The 23,681-nt window shown below is 37.4% G+C and overlaps 1 protein-coding gene across 5 annotated transcripts in view; it reads left to right on the forward strand.

Annotated features, from left to right (window-relative positions):
- The window catches only part of FAM126A (family with sequence similarity 126 member A), a 47,776-nt gene extending 24,095 nt beyond the window's left edge, over positions 1-23,681 (forward strand). For 3 of the 5 annotated variants that reach the window (XM_042043688.1, XM_042043690.1, XM_042043689.1), the window contains 9 exons: positions 1,040-1,141; positions 4,777-4,956; positions 7,648-7,728; positions 8,117-8,232; positions 8,546-8,641; positions 10,298-10,414; positions 11,176-11,263; positions 11,747-11,906; positions 19,291-23,681. In XM_042043688.1, coding sequence (XP_041899622.1) covers positions 1,040-1,141; positions 4,777-4,956; positions 7,648-7,728; positions 8,117-8,232; positions 8,546-8,641; positions 10,298-10,414; positions 11,176-11,263; positions 11,747-11,906; positions 19,291-19,847 — 1,497 coding nt within the window. In that variant the 3' untranslated portion in view covers positions 19,848-23,681. Of the gene's footprint in view, positions 1-1,039; positions 1,142-4,776; positions 4,957-7,647; positions 7,729-8,116; positions 8,233-8,545; positions 8,642-10,297; positions 10,415-11,175; positions 11,264-11,746; positions 11,907-18,123; positions 18,419-19,290 lie in introns of all 5 variants that reach the window. The other 2 variants (XM_042043691.1, XM_042043692.1) reach the window with 2 other exon arrangements.

Here is a 23,681-nt window from a genome sequence, read left to right on the forward strand (position 1 = left end):
GGACGGAAGGGAGGCAAGGGGGGAAGGGAAGGGAAAAAGAACAAGACAAACCAACAGAACCTTTTTCCCGCTAGCCAGAACACAAACCCAAAGAGCAGCACAGCGCTCCCAGCGCACTCCCTCCCGAGCCCCAGAGACCCCCGAGCCGTTGGGCTGAACCGTTCAATGCCCCCTCGGGTCCATGGCTCTGACCCTGGCCCCAGGTCCATCTTAAAGGCACAGAGTCCTTGGGCATTGAGCAGACAGTTAAGGAGTAAAGCGGCTTCATAACGTCACTTGGGTTTTGCTGAGATCATGTGACAAATACAAATGTCTGCTTTGAAAGGATTTTTTTCCTTGCCTCTTTGGGGTGACTTACTTCCTGGCAGAGAGCAGTGAAACTGTATATCATAGGTGAATGCTTTTACTGGTTTGAGTACCAGACTTGACTGTAGGTTTTGCTCCTGGTCTGCTTAGATACGCTAGAAATACGTTCTCCTGTCTGTGGAGTGGAGTCCTTTGAAGGACTGGAGTTAAAAAGTACTGTAAGACTTACGTACATTTAAATGTACATCTTCTAAAGAGTTAAAAAGATTAGATTTTACCTTCTTAAGTACTGGCAGAAAATATGTTTAGTGTTAGAGAGGAGCTGGAATTTGCGTCAACTGGAATTTGTGTTTTTCCAGAGTAATATTGTATCTGGTAATAATGTTCACTACCTGTGTACAGTTGGTCTTGAGAACTCCTTGAAGTATGGATCTAAAAACTGTAAAAGTTTCACAGGACTGACATCTCACTGTGAAATTTTAGTGGGGGTTGCATTTTTGCAACTTGTTTTTTATCCATTTCCCATCCGCTGTCATTACATTCTGTATGAAACTGCAAAATGATAGGATGCAGTGTGTCTTCTGGCAATGGTGTGAAAATGTGAGGATTTCTTTGTGAAACAAAGTTTAGTTTATAGTAAACTCTGATAAATAGTAACTTGTGATGGAAAATAGTTGTTGAAATAGCTGTCATACTTTAATGATAGAAATTGCTTATAATATTTTTATTTCAGACACTGCCAGAAGCATCCATATCCAGCTATGCTACCAGCTTGAAAGACAAGACTGCTTTGATTTCGTCTCTTTACAAAGTAATTCAGGAGCCACAGAGTGAAGTGAGTATTTTGGATCTCTCACCCAAAATGTCTGACATAACACTAGCAGAATGAAACCAAGACCTTGCATGCTAGTTAATTGATGAATAGTCGCCTTCAAAAAGTTTGTTCTTAGCAATGACATACTATCATGCGAAAAAAAATTGTAAGTTTTGTAACCTGCTGATCGTAGGTAATCCTGTAGGTCACACTCATGGGCTTCAGGACTTGGATATAGAATAGAGAAATACATTAAGGAATTGAAAAGATGTTTGTGTCTGACAGAATTCTTTCTGTAATTATCACTTGAATGTGGATCTCTGGGTGTCAGAAGCTTGTCTATTACAGTGGAAGAGAAAAAAGTTAGGTTAGCTATCCTTTTTAAATTGTTCCTTAGGTTTTAGGTTCTTTATTGTTTGAAATACATACAATATAAAGACAAGGATTTATACAGTGGATGTACCCTTACTGAAATGATGGCAAGATACGAAAAAAATGGTGGGGAAAGGGGCAGGTTTTCTCAGTACCGGTACCAAGAAGGTTCCACATCCCATGACTGCCCTTGTTTTAAAGTGTCCAGGTGTGTTCAGAACATCCTGAGCTGAGTTTAGTTGTGTGTTGTTAACTGCTTTCTACCATCCAGAAATCCTTTTGTGCATTATTTTAAAATTGCACCAAATCCTTGATTCCTCTTCTGAAAAGACCCAAGGCATCTTTCCAAAGTTTGAGATTATGCAAATACTAAAGGTCAGAGGATAAAATGCTTTCAGTTAATGCTTTTAGAGAGAATGCTGATAGTGAAACTCCCAGGTTGTCCAGCAAAGAACAAATGTAATTTTAATTTGCTGCTCAGAAAGGCATTCTGAGTCATTCCAACTACTGAGTCAAGCCTGTCTGGTCTTCAGAATGTGTATCAAAATGTAAATTAATCAGATGAGTCTCCCTGTTGATAGCCTAATTAATACTTTCATATGTTCTTTGATTTCTTACTAGTTCTGGCTATCACTAGGTTTCTCAGGAGCCTTAGCAGCAGGATTCTCCTGCTAATTCTGCTTGAAAAGGTTCTTGGGATAATTCCAGGGGCAAGGTATTTCTCTGTTAGTGAGACTTTGAATTGAAATGAAAAGCCGGTGCTGACACTGAGTGTTGGGCTGTCTTGGGAAAAAGTCCTAACATCTTTTTTTGGGCTGTTCCCCAAGTAGCTGGTATTTTGTGGAAGAGGCGACTTGGATCTTTCCACATTGTGAAAATAATTACAAACTAGCAGTTAAAAAGAAGAGTAGTATCTTTTAACTGTTCTTTGAGATCTGTTTGCTGCATTGTGTAATGTCAGCTTGCTGTCCTCTCTTATCTCATGGATGTGTGCTGCAAAGGGGAAGGATTAATGCCTCAACACTACAAATACTGCTGGGTTTAAAAGTGGACAAACAACCCCATTTGTACACCTTCGAATATATGTATTTATAATAATTATCAGTACTGTAAAATTGTCATTCATCTTGTTTTGTGGGATGGATGTGTTCTTTTTTTTAAGCATTTGAAAAGTAATCATGTGTATTTGCCTCTGTAACTGCATTTTCCTGCTAGTTCATATTTTCTTTTCATATGGGTTGTTTTGGCTTGCTTTTCCAAAAAATTAATTACCCATTTGTAAGATAAATGTACTACTTGTTTAACATCCACTGCATAGTAGCTGCATAGACTATGTTAGTTACTTTTGAGGTTCCTGGGCCACTACTAGGTGAAAAAGGTAGTTCAATGAAGGGAGAGTCTTCAGAAGATGAGAAGATTTAAAGGACTTATAACTGACTAAAAACTCCCAACAGTAAAAAATAATTAAATAAATATGTGACAGGTTTTTCTTCAAACATTGAAGATTTTCTGCTTTTTACTTAAAACACTCTTGCTGTCTTTTTAGATAGGAGCCATGCAGGCATTTGCATTAGGAAACAGCAAGCGTTTGGAGTGTCTAACACACTTGGGTGCAGCTTAAAAGGACGAGGGATGAAATTGCTTGGACATTCTTCTGTTCCAGCATTAAAAAATGTCTCATACCTTTTAGAACTTTGCAGTTCAAAATGGTATCTTGAAACACCAACAGTCATTAGTGTGTTTTGATATTAGGTTGTAGCATGTGGTGGCATTTTGAGGAAGAAAACCTGGTTTTGTACTGATTACGCATTAAATGTGCTGATACAAAGCTGTCTCAAGTGAGATAACGATGTAAACATGGATACCTTTCACAGCTATTTATGTGCCTTTTAAAGTTCAAACACATCATTCAGAGCTGATACTTCATTACGGGAAGGATGCAAATTGTGTGAAAAATGTAAGCTGAAGATGGAATGCAGATCTGCTGGTAAAGTTTTCTAGAAGGATCGTTGCTGTACTGCTCTTAAAACTGGTGACTAATTTAGCTCAGCGTGGCTTTTTTGCCTTTACTGTAGATTTTTCAGAGATGGTTTTTCCCTAAGTGAAGCTATATCTCTCAGAAGCTAAAAGTTCCTCTTTTTTTAGAATGGATCAGATTGTCCCAGATTACTTCTTAAAAAAGAACTCAAATCTGCTAAGATCTTTAAGTTTCAGAAGTAACTTTGGGAGTTAAGAAATGTTGACTTGACTTTTTTTTGTGTTCAGGAGGAAAAGCTTAAGAAAGCAAGCAGGTATTTTTCTAGCACGGTCTTCTGGTCATTTTACCTCCTTTGCTTCAATAAAGGGATGAATATAGAATTTGCTTCCTTATTTTTCTACAAACTTACTATACTAAAACTAAAGTTGTGACCTAGACAAATAGCAGAACTGAGTTTAGTAGTTCAGCTGGCTTTGAAAGTACCTGCTGATTTGACAATATTTTCTTACTGGAGAAAATTAGGGAATCTCCTAATTTCCGTACATTGACATGTGGTGGTTAACACAGTGCTTCATCCTTATAGCAGAGGTAGGTGGTAGCACAAGAAGGCACGTTAAATCCAGGGACACAGTGCAGGCTGATAGCATCATTGTTTTAAAATCTTTTTTTAACTTGATCTAGCTCAGTGCATTACTTCCAGTTCAGTGTTTTACATCCATTTGTATCTTAGCTTAACAAATTTGATTCTAAAATTACTCTTGAGCTTCCCATTTCTGTCTCAAATGTATAAATACATTGAAGCTTCTAGAAGATTTTAATGAGAGTGGGAAAATAAACTAATTCTGTTGTGTAGTAAGTTTTTGTAATACTTGGAATTTAAGTGTTATACGGCTCTTGTCACTAGGTGGGTAAAGCTTCTAGCAATTTTTGTGTATTTTTTGACCTTGTGACCTTTTGTTCAGGTATTTTTCCTGTATATTAGAGAAATTGAGTGCATGGTATGAGGTGTGTGATAACTATCCTCTATTTGTGCCTTTGAGGCTGGAGGAAGTGAGTCAAAAATGAGGCAAAGCAGCCACTGGAATTTTTTATTCACATGGGATGAATGGCTTTACGTTTATCATCCAAAAGTACGCTATGAGCATGAAGGTTTGTAAGGTGACTTGAGCAGTTATTGTATCAGTCACTCCCTAATAAATAAAATGTCATTTTTATCAGTTTACAGTTTTGGCTAAAGGATTGATCCAGACAAAGTTGCAGATTTTTGTAATGTTTTATTCATTTGCAATTGTAACTTGTATTTCAGCTTCTGGAGCCAGTTTGCCATCAGCTCTTTGAGTTCTATCGCAGTGGTGAGGAACAATTGCTACGGTTTACGCTGCAGTTTCTGCCAGAATTGATGTGGTGCTATCTTGCTGTCTCAGCCAGCAGAGATTTGCAGAGCAGTGGATGCATAGAGGCTCTTCTCCTAGGAGTTTATAACTTGGTTTGTATTTCAAGATTTTGTTTCAGAATTGAAGTGATTATTTCAGTCTCAACTCTTCAAATTAGTGTCCGTCAGAAATCTACAACATGAACTTTCATTCTTTGGTCAATATTTTCTCTGCTCCTTCTGTGGTTCTTAAATTTTTTATTACTTATTTCTTGGTATGGTGATTAAACTCACATTCTGCTTGAGAACTTTTCGAGGCACTGCTTTTGAAATTGTTGCCTGTATTTTCTGGGATATTTTGACTATCTAGACTAAAACCACAAGAAAATTACATTCAACTAATACTTGACTGCTGAACAGATTGCTTAGCTTTGAGAAATTACAGGTCTCCATTTTGAAATAACCTTGACATTTAAAAAATATTTTACATGAAAATATCGTGTTTGTTGCTATATCTGTGCTTTGAAGAACAGAATTAATAAGGAACCCTTAAAAGCACCATATTTTAGTCTTTTTATGGTTATTTTAAAATACTTAGTGTTTTATTATGTCTGTTGGAGTTCTTGTTAGTGTAGTTTCTTCTGGTGGTTTTAGGAAGGCTTTTTGTGAAGTGAAATAGTGATGAACTTCAAGTCTCCTCATTCTGAAAATGTGGAGAAGGCAGCTGCTATCCATCTTCTAGAAATAATCACAGGTGTCTTCACCAAGCAAGTGAAAACGTTTTTTTCACCCAGGAGTCTAATTTGAAAGACCTGAGCCCTGTTCCACTCCTCTTGAGGCAGAGTACAGGCTTCCTGCCTGTTTCTGTATGCTTAGTTGTATCTGACAAGAAGAACGTTCCTGAAAAGCTTTTGATCTTATCTTATGCCTTAAGGCGATTCACTCCTTTATATCCATGATGAAGTCATGGAATAATAAGATGGTTCATGGATGTGGCTGTAATCACTTGTTTTTCTCCCAGAAGAGATTACATTTACAGTTAAGCTTGAAACCAGTCTGGTAACATCCTCTCTTAGCTGTGAACAGTTTCTTTCTCAATTAGTAACTCAGCTTTCCATCTCCAGCTGCCCCGGGTCATAAGAATTCCACAGCAAGCTTCTCTAGGAAGGTGTAGATCAGTGTGACTTTTGGGAACTTTTTTCCCCATTCTGCTTTAAGACATAATGAATGCTTCTGGTAGAACAGTGCCACAGTACTCACGCTGACTTCTTCCCTGCTGTTGATGTCGTATAAAATTTATAACAGAAACAATCATGATGGTATTGTTCTTTAGTATACAGGTTGAAAAGGTAGTAGGTGACCTGCTTAGATACTTATTTTCTCTTTAACCAACTACTTTTATGTTTTCAAAACCGAGGAAATACGAAGCCTAATATAAATAATAATTCCTATGTAAATACGTACGGTGGACTCTTGGAAACTTAACATGTTCAGTTGGAGTCCTGCAGTTTCTTACTGAAGGAAAACAAAAAATGAAAAATACTGCTTAGAATAATTTTAAATTGGTTACATCGTGAGGGGCATGGAATTATTGTGGCTGAACCTTGAGATCATGAACTGGTTTGTTCTACCTTCAGCTTAGGGACTGTGGTAGTGCATGCAGTTGAAATTTTTTGCTTTCGTAGCTGTAGTTTTCAGGGCTTTTTTTAATACACTTCAGATCTTGAAATGCACTCCTGAAACTTAATTACAAATCTGATTAGAATGAAGAATACAAATATTAATATTTTTAGAATTTAGAAATTTGGATGTAGCCATTTTCTTTTCCTTTCTCCTATATTTTGAGGAACATCTTTTCCACATTGATGCAGGAACAATATTAAAAACTAAAGTATTAGTGGTTTATGTGGAAAGTGGAGGAGCTGTGAAGCTTCTCAGAAGAAACAGCTCTTTGTGCCTTTTTGATCCTTTTCAGTCTTCCTTTACCACTTCATATTTTCTTTTAAGACAGGAGATTTAATAATTACTATGTGAAGCTAGACCTCCAGCCTTCCCAAGGCATGGGCATTAGGAGACACTGAAACTTCTCTCTAATTATTGCTTCTGGATATATGAAATCAGCTGCTGAAAATTAGAGAAGAGAAAAGTAAAATCTAGCGTGTGGTGTTTGTTACTGGTCAAGTCTGCTTTGGATCTTTGGAAGTTTTTAATTTGAAATACTCCAGTGCTCTTCTGTGGTGCAAAACCACATCTTGTTTTGCCTTACCCTTTAGTCTACTACTGTGGTGGTATCTTTCAGGAAAGTAGCTTCTCTAAAGCTTTGCATCCATGCTTCTTTTAATTCCATAGAGAGTTACCAGACTTGGGCTTTTGCAAATGCTGTGGTCTGCTGCTGTCAAACCATATGAGGCTGCCATCATTCCAGAGCTGTAATATTTCTAAAACAAATTACTCGTAGAGTGATTACTTGATGGTTAATAGTTTTCAGAACAGAACTATTGATTGTTAACCTTCACAATTAGTGTATAATTAAAGAAAGATAATGCTGTTTAAACATGATGTTTACTGTTATTGTTTTTAAAGTGGATTATGCATGCAAATGGATGTGCCCCTTGGCTAGTTATTTGAAGAGTTTTCATAAACAAACAAAATGTGCTGTGATAGAAAGCAAATAGAGAGATAATTTCCAGCTTGCAGCTTGGATTGTTACAGTATCCCTATCAGTCCTTATAATAGCATTTAACATTTTTGGATGTCTGTTTTCTGTAGTACAGTGTAACCATTGGTATCTTCTGTATTTTTCAGGAGATAGTTGACAAAGAGGGACATAGCAAAGTGCTGAGTTTCACAATTCCATCTTTGTCCAAACCTTCTGTCTATCATGAAGTAAGTAACACCTACAAAGTGAAATTCCTGATTGAGAAGGGCAGTATGCCTTTTGTTAAGAGCGAAAGTGAAAAGTAGTTTTAACATGTTGTATGATGACATAGGAACATGTTTGTCAGATTTCTGAGTACTGCTGACTGGTCTCTGAGGCCTTTCCAAGATTGAATAGTCATAATTCCAATACCCGTGCAGCAAGTATGTTTTTGGTTTTTTTTTCTGAAGCCATATACCTTATCTGGTGTAAAATGACTTCTCTAAACAGTCAGATAACCTTAAACCTGTTGAAAATTTATACATAAATATGGTGACGCTTATTATTGTCTATTTTCACTTGCGTTATAGCAAGATTTAAGGTGGACATGCTCTGAATGACCCTTTTTTCCTTTAGCCTTCCAGCATTGGCTCCATGGCTCTCACTGAAGGAGCTTTGTCACAGCATGGCTTGTCCAGGGTTGTGTACAGTGGACCTCATCCTCAGAGGGAGATGCTGACAGCCCAGAACAGGTGAAATTGTATCACAAGATTTTGTTTGAGGGTCCGTAATGGATCTGAGCTTCTAATTTTTGGTATAGTTGTAGACTGAAGGAGAATAGGTGTATGTTGTGTTTTGTCATGTGCTTTTTTGTTTCTAAACACGTGTAAATGTAGATGCAGAAAGATCAGCAGGGCATGTAGAGGAAAAGCTTACGCAGTTTTTGATTTTATTGAAATGCAATGCCAAATCTGTTCAAATAACTCTTAAAAATTCCATGTAAACTTGTTTTCTTTTAAAGAATAAAATTGGTAATAGAATTCCAATGTTTCTTTCAAATCCCAGGTTTGAAGTGCTGACTTTCCTTCTGCTCTGTTACAATGCTGCCTTAAGCTACATGCCTGCAATGTCTCTTCAGTCATTGTGTCAGATTTGTTCAAGGTAATTTCTGTAGGTTGTTTACACTTAAAATGGCATTTCCAACTTGAAAGGCCATCCGTTTGGACTTTTTCTATAAAAACAAGCTTCAAGTTCCCAAAGGCTGCTTTTAAACTTGGCTTCTTTTCGTAAGTGTTTACAGCTGCATTATTTGCTATTGAAGTATCTCTTATGTAACTTTGGGTTGAGATCTCAAAATGGGGAAACAATAACCTGGTTTATATGCAGGTTAAGCTTCTTCCTTAAGAGGAGAAGTCAAAGGGAACTGTTTTTTTTTCTAATAACAGCAGTTGTAGTTCTGTTAACTAAAGAAAACCAGAAACATTTTTTAAAATTGTGGTGTATTTTGCATTGCAAGTTTGCTAAATAAATTTGGATGCTGTGCAGGTTGAAACTTTCTTGAAATTATAGTAGGTGTTAAAACTAAAAATACATTAATTTTTATGGATACGTTGAGCATTTCCAAAATCAGCTGTTGCTTCAAAAAACCAAAATAACAACGCCAACACCCCCCCACCCCGACCTCAAAACAAAACAGCTCAGCTTTAATTACAGTGCCTATTTTTTGATCAATTTCTTTTTTCAAATAAGAGAAACGGGTAGTAAACATGTTTGTCTCTAGATTTTCAAAAGTGGACTGTAGGTTAAGGGAAAAATTAGAATGCTCTCCTTAACCCAGGAAACCCAAGAGACCCAGAAGTCAACTGCAGCAACTTTCTTCTAGTTGTAGTTCGTAGTTCTCTCACAACTAAAGCATGATAATGTTTTGCCTGCAAGATTTCCTTCTCTTCAAAGGAGGCAAGAGACCTTCGAGTGTTTGGCAATATTTACAAGAGTCTTTACAAGATCTCTGTTAGATAAACTGCTCTAAAATATGAGGTAAAACATGTTTAGAAGCTAAGGATTGAGGAAAGGAGGCTGATGTTGCTTATTCTGCTTGATTAAGTTTTGATTGTATTTGGAATAAATAATTTTTAAAGCATCCAAAAAAACCACAAGCAAGTTACCAGTAGATGCAAGCAAGTCTTTCCACTTCAAAATGCTGAATGTTTGGGTACTGAATTATTTAATGCTATACAATTTAACTTCTTTCATAGTTCTTCATTCCTGGCTGCTTTTGTCATTCTTGTTTCTCTGCTTACTGAAAATCTTACCCTGAGAGCATATTAGAATAGACAGCATGTTAGAATATGGGGAATATGTGTCAGAAGTCCAGAATATTTTTAAGTGTCTTGTTTGGATGTGGTGGAATTTATATTCTGCTATTTAAAGATAAGAATAACTCTGTTAATTGGTTTGAGTAATGTGGAATTTAGGGATTTTTCTTTAAGATTTACAATGAATGTGCTTTCTTCTAGTAAGTCTAATTCAATTTTTATCACTTTCCTAAATTACAAACATGGATTGTCAATATGAAAACTACAGCACAAAGTATTTTGTGCTGATCTCAAGTAGTAAATCCAAATTTTTTTGCATTGGGGCAGTTACTAAGTTTCTCTTCATAAGAATGTTATCTTACTTGTATGTCATTCTTGCATTTTTAGAAGAAGTAACTCAAGGCTTCTAAAAACTAATCAACACTGGTGAAGTATTGAAAGTACATAAACCACAAAGGTGGTTCCACAGTACTTACTAATGACAACTGTATGATTTCTTTAGAATTTGTGTCTGTGGATATCCTCGCCAACAAGTGAGAAAGTACAAGGGAGTCAACAGCAGGATTCCAGTTTCATCTGAATTCATGGTGCAAATGCTAACAGGGATCTATTATGCCTTGTAAGTTGTTTTTTTTTTTTTTTTTCTAAGATGCATACAAGATAGAGAAATGCCAGCCTAATTTGTGTACTTGTTCAGACATGCTACCTTGGGGCCATTTCATTTTCTAGTGGGCAGATGTTGTGTCTAGTGGTAAGGTCCTTGGGAAGAGACAGTAGCTGGATGAAGTTACCTGTGTCATGCTGGGAAAGATGGTTAGAGCAGCACTTGATAGGTGTAACTGCTGATGGGAAGAAAATACTGTAAAAAGCCTTTTCCAGCCATTGTCTGCTGTCCACATCTTTGCATGGTTAGTTTTGACGTCAGTCTAGTTATAGAAAAGGGGTTTTATTTTTTTTTTAATGAAATGCTGATGTCATCTACCATTTGATAGTCATGTTAATATGTGAAATTAGTTTCTTTCTTAATTACTTTCTTAGTAACTGAAATAATTGGAGACTAGTAATACAGGAATACTCAAAAGGTGGAGTAATATTAAAAATTCCTGTTTGTTTTTCAGAATATTTCATGAGTAGCTGATCAACAGCTAATAATACAATTCTTAAACTGCTTGGAATGGCCAGTGAAAATAAAACTTCAAAGTTTGAAGTTTTGAAGATGCTACTTCAAAGTTCTCTAAATAGCAAGCTTACTGCTAACAAACACAAGTAGTTCCAATCCTCTAAACTGAACTCTCAAGGAACAGCAGATATGTGAGGGCTTTGTGACCAAGAAGGTTGATCTGTTGATGCTTATTATTATGTATAATTTTACCTTTGCAGTTATAATGGAGAATGGGATCTGGCTCGTAAAGCTATGGATGACGTTTTGTATAGAGCACAGCTTGAACTGTATCCAGAACCTCTGCTGGTAGGTATTTTATTTCAGCAGTTTGTTGAGTAAAATTTTTAGCTTGGGAAATGCTTCCTGTGAACATGCATGATACAAGATGATACCAGGAACCTAAATCTGTGCTTGTGCACACAGCTCGATCTGTAAGTGCACACACTACACAGGGCTTTTCACTCCACTTAATTACGGTGTCATGTTTCCTAGTGACCAAGCTGTTTTCAGTAGAACACTTCTGAGCCTTCAGAACTAAGATAATAGTGCAGCAGAACTCTGAAGGAGTAGCCACATCTGGAAACTAGAAACTTTGTTTTAAGAAAGTGGGAAGTATTATTTCTGAGAGCTAATTGCAGTCAGCATTCTTTATAGGCCATGCGAAAGGGGGGCGTGCTTTTTGACCATAAATTGGAATTGTACAGAGTATTCTTCTTGAAATAGTAAGAATCTCCAACAGAATTCTTGGACCTTTGTGATAAGAACTTAAGTGCATCTCTTCTGTTCTAGGTTGCTAATGCAATAAAAGCTTCACTGCCTCAGGGTGCCATGAAATCTAGTAAAGAAGGTACAAGATGTATTCAGGTTGAAATTACACCTACTTCATCCAGAATATCAAGAAATGCAGTGACTAGCATGTCTATAAGAGGGCATAGATGGAAAAGGCATGGTAAGAAACACATTTTGCAATGAATTCTTTTCCCATGGTTTTAAAAGAATATTGAGAATTTTATTATTTCACATATTTATTGCTTATAGGCAAGCAGCAACTTGGAGAATTTTATTTTCTTGACTGGTGAATGGGAATCTCAATACAGTTCAGATGAAGTATATTGTTTATTTACTTAACCATGGTTAAAAAAAAATGCAGCACACACAAACCCTTTTTGTTAAAGGGAGGTGTACACAATTACTGCTCTCTTTGAAAATGATGTTCCTGCTTTCTTCTGGAAAGTAGTTTCTAGTACTTGAAGCAAAATAAATATTTAACAGCTTTATCACAGAACATCATCTGTCTTAAAGTACTTAAATAAAAATTGGAATTAAGGGTAGAGGGATAAATTACAATGTTTTGGTGTTGTGGTTTAACCCCACACAACAACTAAGCTGCATACAGCCACTTACTCACTCCTACAGTGGGATGGGGGAGAGAACTGGAAGAGTAAAAGTGAGAAATCTTGTTGAAACAAAGCCAGTTAATGAGATAAAGTAAAAGCTGTGCCTGCAAGCAAAACAAAATGGGGAATTAATTCACCACTTCCCATGGGCAGGCAGGAGTTCAGCCATGCCCAGGGAAGCAGAGCTCCATCATGCCTAACAGTTACTTGGGAGGACAAACACCAAATATCCCCCCTCTTCCTTCTTCCTCCCCTTGCTTTCTACACTGAGTATGATGTCACATGGTCTGGAATACCCCTTGGGTCAGTTGGGGGCAGCTGTCTCAGCTGTGTCCCTTCCCACCTTTTTATGCACCCCCAGCCTGCTCATTGGTGGGGTGGGATGAGGAGCAGAAAAGGCCTTGGATCTGTGCAAGTGCAGCTCAGCAATAACAAAAATATCCCTGCATCAACAAAATATCAACACAATTTCCATCCCAGATCCAAAACACAGCCTCATACCAGCTACTGTGAAGAAAATTCACTCCGTTCCAGCCAAAACCTATGTATTTGGGCAAACTAGTGTAAGGGCTTCCACAAAGCAGAGCACAAGTCTGGGCTGAAAAGCAGGAAAAAGTGGTGCCGAATGTACTGCAGAAGCAGCAGTACCAGCAAGAGATGCTGTGAGTCTAAATGTTGTATTTCACTACCCTTGCCACCTTCAGGTGAAGGAAGAGCTGCTGGACCAGCGATCAGAATTGGCAATGGCCTGTTCTCTTGGGATTGTAATCCTAGTAATAGGCTAAGTGTGTGAGTGTAGATAAGACTGCTTTTCTAATAGGTTCACTGAAGATTTTTTAGTACCATTAAAATTTCTGTAGGATGTGTAGTCTGTGAGCTTTTGTAGCATATGGACAGTCTAGTTAGAAAAATGTTGCCAAGTTACTTGTCATAAATTGGCCAAGAGGTAATTCAGGTAAGGGTTGAGAAATGCTTGGTGGTAGAACACATTTGTGGTGGTAGTACCAATAGTAAGCTGCCAGAGGGGGGGAAGGACAAAGAAGAAAGGTAAAATAACCAAATTTTATTTCAATTAATCAAAAACTGCTTAAAACTATCAGACAGACCAGAGGAGCAAAACACTAGTGTCTTTAGTGAGTTGGAGTAGCAGGTCATTACTGACATCTCAAGGCTGCTAAGGACCATTTTATTTTTCTTTCTTCAGCCTTAAATTTATTAAGCACGGACTATTGACCAGATGCGAGAGAACTGTATGCTATCTTAGCTTTTAAATGGACAAACGTCATCTGAAGCTTGGCAATTTTGTTAGGTATTATTTTTGAGTGGTTTTGATGCTTGTTCAAATGAGATGGTGGAGGGTAACACAGAGCAGACATACTGAGTGCTAGCTCATCCAGAGAAATTGAAAGTGTATTAAAATAAACGTTCCCTTTGTGTTTACAGGAGAACAAAATGTTACAAAATGAGTATTGGAGACATCCTTATAAGAATGCAAAATTTTCAGCAAATACAGAAATAGAGAAGTTTTTACAGTTACTGCCTCCTTGCAGGGAGTGTGGCTTGGTGAAGTTCAAGGAAAAAAGTGTGGGACAAGTGTGCCCTGCAGGAAATAACAGTAAGGTGAAAGGGAAATGAGAATGCCAGTTGAACTCAGAAGTGGGGTGGAATGCTGTGTTTTATAAGAGTCTTATGAAGTAGGACAAGTTGAGAGAAACAGCAATAATCTAGTTAGGGTGATCCAAGCAAGGAGTAGTCAATGTTCAGGGATGAAGATTGAAGGACTTTTTCAAAACAGCTCGTGTGAACATTTTGTTTGGGTTTCTGGGAAAATGCTAGATTTGTCTCAACAGTGGAGGATTTAATGAAGAGGAAGAAAATCACTTGGTGTTAGGGTGGGTTGGAGTGGAATGTGTGGCAGGTTGTGGGAGTAGTGGTAAATTTGAAGCCTATGCAAATATTAGGCTAATTTAGAGTCCAAAGCTGAATCTGTGGTATCTAGCTAAGTGACTGCCAATTGTGTTGTTTCAAATGGTAAATGTTCCATGCGTAAATCACTCTGGCTAATCTTCTCAAAATTTTCATTATAAAATCTTAACAAAACTTTGGTTTGTGACTTAGAAGGCCTTTTTAAAGTCCGAGTGGATGGTAACCCATTTTCAAAATTCCGAATTCAGTGCCACACAATTCCTGAGGAAAGAAGGATACGAAATACATCTTCAGGGTTGGCGTGCAGAAAGAATAACAAGGCTTGTGCTTAGAGATCCTTGCTTGAATTAAAATGAATACTGGAATTGGTAGAAATTAGATGACACACCTTGCACCTCCTGACCATTATTCTCTCTCTCTCTCTCTCTCTCACAGTGTAAGGGGAAAAATGTATTTGGGGGGTTATTCTTATTTTTAAAATAATAAAAATGAGTCTAAATGGATTAGGAAGTCAGAGGAGACAGCTGAGAGGTATTTGTTGTTATACATTATGTGGACTTGGAGATCTGATGAAGCAAATTATCTCTTGGGGAAGCAAGGGCAGCAATTTTCAGTCACTAATTTTGTGTAAAATAAAATAGAAGAATCCCAGTGAATCACATTTCCAGCTGAGAAGCATGGGCTTTTTTTTATCTTTTAAATAATTGATTTTACTATAAAAGTTTTCAGACATTAGATCTTGCTAGCCTTTGCTAGAACTCTAGATTGAAGTAAGTTTTGAATAAAGCTTGACTCCTCTTGTGATACTTAACCCTGTAATTTGTTCATTAAGAGCAAGTTACTTAAAAGGACTTTTTAAATTCAATTAGTATTGTGAATTCAGACTTTACAGATAGGTAGGTAGGTACCTTGGAGGTACTAAAGGTGAGGGTGATTTGCAAAATGGATCCATCTAATCACAAATGGGTAGCATTTATAGAGTGAGCTGATACTAGCCACTACTTAGCAACAAATTATTTAGTGCTGTTGGATTGCCTGTAAATTATCACAGCGGAAGGGGAGCATTAGCTCTTGCATGTAGAGGTGTGTGTAACAGAAACACTCTGATGTAACAGGCTGAGAAGAGCTAACCAGATGTTGGTAAGATAGTAACACAAGAACAAAGACGTCAACTAGCAAAGAAGGACAAGAAGTTACTTTTTTCTTCATTGCAGAAATTGACTTCCATGTAGCACACAGGGTTTAGAAATACTAGTCTTTGAATTCTCTCTGTGGAATTTTCTTACTTTTTTTTTTTTTAAACAGTATTAATTCCTGAAATAATTGTAACTTGCAAGAATCTGAAATTAATGCTAATCTTGGGGTATAAGCCTGATGCTTTTATGCTAATTAAATATGCTAACACAGTTGTGCAGGACATGCAGCTTGACCTTGTGGGAGTTAAAATTGAATTACAATCTGAATGGGCAGTTTGCCTTTGCAGACTGAGGTAAATAATCTAGGCAAGTGTAGTAAAAAGGTAGACTGTAATTTTGAATTAAGTTTTAGCAGTTAGCAAACATGAAATGCATTTATCAGGGTTGATTGTACTACTCAAAGCGTTCTGAAATGTGGCACCAAATTCATTTTCCTTCAACTGCTATGGGTGTATTTATGTTAACATTCAAACTGACATAATTACTCAGTTTTGTCTCTACACTATCCAGCAATGTCCTTGGTTTTCTCTTTTGCTACATTACCTTGTGCACTGGGTATTAATATCTCTTTCTCCAAGGCTAGACCCCCAGAGCTGTCCAGCTTGAAAGCAGTGTTATCTTCGCAACCAAGCACTATGAAGCTGAGAGTTTGGTTTGGATGTTTTTAAGAGCTGTAAAATAAAGAGAGTTTGCTGCTCTAAAGGGCATGGATTGTGTAGTCTTATCCCTGCCCAGAGACTGTAGCTGCTATGGTAGACAGTGTTAATGGGAGCTGAGATACCCAGCATCCCATTTTTTCCATTAGTTTCCTCCTGTAGTCAGTTAAACTTGGAGAAAGGTGTATTTCCTTTAGATGTAATGATAATGAGTAAAACTTAATTTTTTGGGGTTTTTTTCCTCAGTTCATTGTAGCAATGGTTACACAGCTGTGGGAATGCAGCAATGGTGGGTAAAGTGCTGATACCACCACAGCAAGATGTTTCATTTAGAAATGCACACCACCAAATAACAATAACTGTGTTTGCTTTTATACAGAATCTTTTACAAAACAAAACCAATCTTGTTTTTCTGATTTCTGCTGTGTGCTCTGAGTCTTCTTTCTTTGGAGTTGGATAACTGGTGCTTCTCTGCCCTTGGTGGGGAAGGGACTGACAGTTAAACTCTGTTCCGTCCTTCTCTCTCTCTGGGGCAGCAGGAAGGAGTTCTGAAAATTGCCATAGGCAAGGCACATGTTCTTCACCCTGGTGAATTTAGAGCACTGAGGCCAGTCAGAGCATTGGTCTTCTCTCCTCACTAACCTTTCTGCTCCTGTGTTTTTAGGAAAAAAAGGCTATATTTGATGGCGGTATCGTTATCACAATTGTTTATTCACATCATTACTATTGCAGTTCATGGTGCTCCTTGTTACCTTTGCTACTAACAATAGAAGACTTTTGCAGAAAGTGCTGTTAGGAGTAAATGGATTTATTTTGAGTTTCCTCCCAAATACCAGGAATTTAGTGGCAAATAGCATCAGTTATTAATGTAATTTCCTTTGGATAGTGCAGCTTGTTAAATAGATGCTTTCATTGGTCATTGATTAGTTAGAAAGACTTACGATTATTAGAATTTTCAGGTAAAATAAAGGGATAGCTCTTACACCAGGGGACACTGATGTCCATCCCTGCCAGAATAACGTTCTGGCTCAGCTGTGGTCAGTGCAGACAGCACAAAGGTAGTGAAAAGCCCAGTGCTGGAGCCCATCTGACCTAGAAGTACACTGTGCCTACACAAGAGTCTTCAGTGAGGGGACAGGAGGAAGAGGGGATCCCCTCGACTTAAAAGCATTAGAGCTGCCACTGTGAAAAATCATCTCATTGTAAATTCCTCTGGTTTTGGACTTCATACTGTCAGTTCAATGTGCTGCCAGCTTCTGTCATGTGCAGTAGCAGACTGGAAGTGTAGTCTGGGTGGTCCTTACTTAATCCTCTAGTCTGAAAGAGCTGCATTACAAATAAAACAGAGATTCAGCTGAGCTTTATTCTGAGCTGTGCATTTTTAGTCTTGTCAAGTTCTGTGCCACAGCGTTCTTCTCCACTAGTTTTTCTGGGGTATCCAGAAATATCTTTCTGGTTGAATATAGTTTTTTGAAATGTAGGAAGAAAATGGAAGTCAAAGTGTGCTTGAGTTGGCTTAGTTGTTTTACTGTTAGTTTTGAGGCTGACCGTGGTGCAGCATCGTGACATTGTACGTGTAGAATTTCTAGTCTTGAATGGTAATACATGAAGTTGATATGCCATTTCATTGTAAAAGCAAGTTTCACTCTAGCATGGTGATACAGAGAATATAGTCATAAAAGGGAATTATGAACTGTTCTTTGGTTTCTGTTAATCCGATTCATGACCCTCAGAAATTTCAGTTTTGAAAGACCAAGTGTGGGCCTTTCCAGTATGTGGTGCAGGCTAGTAACTGGAAGATTGAAGACTGCAACTTTAGAAATAAAGCAAAATTCCATACTTGCTAATGTTGCTAATTAACAAGAGGTTAATATGTGTACATCTGCTTTAATTTATAATGCTTAAGTCATCTGTATCTATTGGCTTTTGTTTCATGTTTTGTTTCAGACATCTTTTGTTTGTTTTTTTTTCTTATCCATCTTTAATTCTAGAACAACCAGAGAATGGTAATGATGCTACTGAATTGGGCAACTTTATCATACCTGAGATTAGTGTCACAAGTGTGGCTGGAGAAAGGACCGGGAATGGGGAAAAGAGCAGAGCTCTAGCAGAGAATGATGTTCAGCATTTACAGGGAGTACAGGAAACAGCTACAGATCCTAGAACTGACAGCAAAAGCATGCCAGAAATCAGGAGGCAAAAATCTGTAAGAAAAATGATGGAGGATGGAATAAACTCATCTGGCAGAGTGCAGTTTTAGCAGAGCACTTGTAGCTGCACTCTAAGGTACTGCTGTTGATTGAAAGGGTCACTGCTGCATGTTTCAAGAATTAAAGTATGCAGTTAATATATTTGCATGCGTAATAACACAGCTGCATGTATTGCACACAGCTTTGTCTGTGCCACAGACGATAACGACATACTTACAAGTAGATCTATTTAATCTGGAGAGAATACACCAAGACTCAACATACCTTTGAGTTTATTAAGCATATTTATTTGAGTTTACAAAATCCAGTGATCAATGGTATGAAAAATCCATCAAAATGGATGTAAAAGGTATCTTGCTATGTAACTCAGATTTCCCAAATTCTACCTTTCACGGTGTACTGGAGATCTCGTGTGGTGCTTGAGTTTCCAGCTGGTACCACCAGACCTGTGATGCAGAGAGTGACCTTTCAGTCCTAAAGCATTCTTGGGGTTGCTAAACATGCAGGTGCCATATTGGGTGTCCTGGGGCATTGATCACATACCTCTGTAATTAACAAGCTTTGCCAAATTGTGTAGTGGATCACTTGCTCAAAATGAGATTTACACTTTTTTTTTGTTGTGTATGGTACTTTCTAATCTCTAAGTTTCTAATTTCCTGCATGAATTAACAAGACTGCATTTCTTTTTTTTTTCCCTTTCAAAATCACAACAAAATGAGATTGGGGGCATGCTTTTTGTTGTAGTTAATGCAGCATTACGTGCTGTAACTCTGTATCCTAATGAACCTTAATTCCAATATGTCATGGAATAGGTAAGTGTTGTCTTCTGTTCTCTGTTCTATTGCTTTATGGCTTCATGCTTATAAATACCAAAATTGAGCAATATGTAAAATCGATGCTTGTGAGACAGTCAATTGCTAATTTTTTATTTCTGTTTCTATCATACAGATAACTCTGAGTTAGCAATTGAAGAAGAACTGATAGAAGTATCTGAAACCGATGAAGGGTTTTACTCCAGGGCTACTTCCAGTACGAGTCAGTCTGCCCTATCTAACAGCAGCACCATGAGCAGCAAGAACCTCTTAGGGAAGAGTCAGAGAAGGTCTGGAGGAAGCAAACCTGGAGGAAAAGAAAAAGAAGGGGAAACCTGCAGAGAGCACTTATCACGAAAACAAACTCAGAGAGCCATGAGTGAGAATCTAGAGCTTGTCTCTCTGAAGAGACTGACACTGACAACCAGCCAGTCCCTGCCTAAGCCTGGCAGCCATAGCCTGGCCAGAACGACCACTACTGTGTTTAGTAAATCCTTTGAACAGGTCAGTGGTGTCACAGTTCCAAATAATCGTGGTGGTGTCTCTGGTACAGAGGCAAACAGGTTTTCAGCTTGCAGTCTTCAGGAGGAAAATTTGATATATGGAACAGAAAGAACAGATCTTCCTATTTTAAGCAAACAACCTAATCAGCAGCGACCTCCTAGTATTAGCATAACTTTGTCAACAGATTGATAATAAATTGGCCAGTATGAAAAATAAATTACTGAGACTTTATCCTGATATTGGTACATTAAGCTTTTTAATATGCCATACATTACTTCCTTAAATCTCAAACCCATAAATTCTCACTTGGCTCATGTTTGACAGTAATAGTGAATAGACAACAGTTATAATTATTTTGAGTCAATTTCTGATAGCTTTACAGCTTCATGAAAAGTTTATACCTTCACCAACTGAACAACCATTAATTGGTTGGTTGTCACTGACCAAGGTGTGTGGCTTCTTACAGATGTACAATGAGGGAACAAATAGAGCCTCTCTCCCAGATTCTGCTTTTTGTCTAACACTTGGCATAGGCAAAACTGCAAGTACTTAGGGTTCTTTTTAGGAGGAGTCTTGCAGGATTGTCATGCAATTTTGGAAGAGCATTGTAAGAACAAACATTGTCATACTTTAGCCATGAGCAAGCTGTGCTTACATGTAAGGTTAAACTAGAGGCATCACTTCAGTGTTTGATGTTCTGGTGGCTTTTGTATTGGTAGTTAGTACATGTTGCAATGTGCATACGTCTTTATTCCTGTATAAGTCCAATTTTAGATGCGTTTTGGTTTACCTGTGTGTCTTCAAAACTGGGCCTAAAATAATACAGCAGCAGTGCTTGTGGCTGGGAGTTATTATCAATTGCTATAGTAGTCACTCTTTAGATTAAAAATTATGCAACAGACTCTTGCTTTAGGATTCTTAAATATCAGTTCCAAAACTACCCCCTGAAAAGTTGGTCATCAGTATTTTTATTGTCTGTGGGGAAGAGATGTGCTTATGTACCAATGTTAGGTAGAAATATGAGCCCTTTGCACTGACTCAAGCAAATCAGGAGTGTGAATGTGCTTAACATGAGTTTCGTGCTTGAGACTAAGAGAATACTACCAAAGGATGTTTACTTTCAGTAACTTGCAAGCACAAAGGGAAATGACAATGTAAATATAACTAGCACTGTAATTCGTAGGGTTTTTTATATCTATTATTTTTCTAGTTTAAAATTCTAAACCAGCAACCTGTTCAAGGTTTTACCTAACCTTTAACCTTCAGTGAATTTGACAATAACTTTTATAATGTTGAGATTTTAATTAAAAATGGACATTAAAAACTTCTTATGCAAAAATCTGAAGCAGCAGTAGCTGACAAAACCACTCCGGTAGCAGTTATTAGCTGATGAACAGACAATATATTATTATGAATGGAGAAACAGGATGAAGAGCTAAGGCATAGTTGCTCCCAACTGTCCAGATTTCTGCAGCTGTTAATCCATTATTGTCAAGAACATTGTAAGAAAAACACACTAAAATCCTGGTAGACTTTCCCATTTGCCTGGAGATAAGTTTAGATGTTTCTTTTTGACTTAAACTGAAGCACAAGTAACTTAAACAGCTAATGTTATTCAGGTTTATAGCAATTAATAAGTTGGTTAATTAATGAAAGAGTAAGTAAGCTGTATAATTGTTCTAATAAGACCAGAGACAGGAGGTGTACACTCGTGAGAATTCACCAAAGTATGCAGAACAACCCCATCAGCCTGTAGGTGTTGGTATTTACCTGAGAGCCTGAGTTCAAAGGAATGTGCCACAATTTCTCGTTCTTCATTTCGTTGTGTGACACTGTTCTATTCCAGTAATGCAGTACTTCACCTTTTTACAGTGAAGTCTTTCCCTAATTTTACATGAAAACTTGTATTCCTAATGGATAAACTACAAATTGCCCTGTTTAGTTTTTAATACTTTGGCCAGTGAGAAAAACTGGTTCTTCAAGGTTGTTTTTGTAAATACTTTCTACAGTAGAAAATTTAGCCTTTTTTAATAGGTTTTTCTGCGATACACATTAGACAGAGCATTTGTTTCACATTGACTCATGCATCTGGCTGCTGGACATGCTTAACCACGAGCAGCAGCAGGGTGTTAGGCAGCTGATAGTAGGCACTGGCTGTCTCTACACACACTGAATGTAGAGCTCTTCCTTCTCTTGAAATTGGATCTAGATGTTGGAAAGAAACAACCTGCAGAACTTACAGCAGTTTCCTAATCCTTTGCAGGGTCTAAGAGTACACTGGAAAAAAATGGCAGTAATTTGATGTAAACTAGAATAAATAAATAAAATTGCAGTAGAGAAATATTTGTTATGGTATTAGTTGTGAGGTAGTGTTGAGGGGCTAGAATTTTTGAGAATTCTGCTGGTTTTGGTTTGTTTCATTTAATTCATAATTGTTTGTTACCTCCATGGTAGACACTCTTTCAGGCTGGGTATTGGTATAAAAGATATTTATTATACTAGGAAGATTTAGCTCTAAATAATTAGGATTTCAAATTAGGATCTAAAATGCCATAAAGTGTAGATATGCAACATAATGTTTCCAGTACTCTTGGCTACAAGCCAAATGGTGTTGAAATGAAGTTAGTTTATCCTTTTATTTTATCCAGCTGGTCTGGCTTGAACCCAAGACATAGGCTTGTATTGCTACAACTGAAATAACATAAATCTTCATGCTTTTTTGAGAAAATGATGAAAGGTTCTTGGTACTAAAGACTATTCTGTCCATACATATGTGGCTTCATATAAACACATATGTATTGGTCTCTGGAGCACATTACCCAGTGAGTGTGTTTTTTGTGAGCTGACATCACACCTTCCTACTGATCCAGTCTAAGGAATTTCTTTCCTGAGTACGAAAACTTTTGAGTTGTGCTTCTTTCTTTTCTCAAAAATTGAAAAGTTCACAATGAAAACAATAAAAAAGGCACAGTAAGGGAGAGTGAGGGCAGAATTATTTGTTGTCCAAATATCCATGGTGCAGGATTAGGAGAGGGATGGGGAGAGGGAAGTAGGGCAGGAAGCAGATATTTCTAAAATTGTCAGACTCTGGGGGTTTGAGCATTATACAATCACTTCAGACTGTCAAATGGAAAATCTTTGTTAAAGAAGTAGATGTCTTCTAACAGTGTAAAGGAAACCTATTAAGACACCACATATTACAGCCTGCCTGGGAGTGGGTAGTTCTGATGAATACCTTCCAAACGTACACAGCTGCACCATTCTGCAGGGAAAATGTTATGTAGGAGTGAATCATCTCACATTGTAACAAGAGAAGTTGTTTCAATGCTGGCGTTTAGAACTGACCTTACTGTTCCAAATCAGAGGGCACTGTTTCCAAGGATGGCTTTGAACAGCAACACTTGCAAAACTCATTGAAGCTAAGAATTATTTTTGTTGTGAGAATATGTAACATTTGTGCAAAAAGTGTATGGCCTCTAACCACTTGCTGTAGAACTGCAATGACTTTTCTGAATGGATTTAAATGTCTTGAATTGCCTTGATTACCTAACAAATTTGAAAGGTACAGAAATACAGAGCTATTTTAGCCACACTTTTCTCTAAGGAGGTTTTCTATGAGAAATTCTAGAAATTTCTAATGTAATTGTCCAAATACCTTTTGCCAGTGTTTGAGGCTTACAGTGCTGTAAATAGATGTGTAATATATTGCCTTTTGTATTTGTATAATTCTACTTCTAAGACTAGATGTGCACATTTCTTGATATTCCCTGAAGTCTGTGGAATATCTGCATCAGTCTATAGATGTCGATCTTCACATGAGAACCTGGATTTAAGCAACTGCCACACTTTCATTCTTCAGCTCATTATGTGACACTGTTTTAGTAGCACAGTTTTTCACCTTTTTTGCAGTGAAGTGTTCTCTTAATTGTACATGAAAACTTACATTCCTAATGTATAGGCTACAAGATTTGTCTTTTTAGTGTTTAATAATTTTGGCAGTAAAATAAATTGGGTTTTTTTGAA

The sequence above is a fragment of the Corvus kubaryi genome, unplaced genomic scaffold (genome assembly GCF_017639235.1).
Source record: "Corvus kubaryi isolate FWS band 111438036 unplaced genomic scaffold, C.kubaryi_AGA036_p1.0 37398, whole genome shotgun sequence".
Taxonomy (NCBI): Eukaryota; Metazoa; Chordata; class Aves; order Passeriformes; family Corvidae; genus Corvus; species Corvus kubaryi.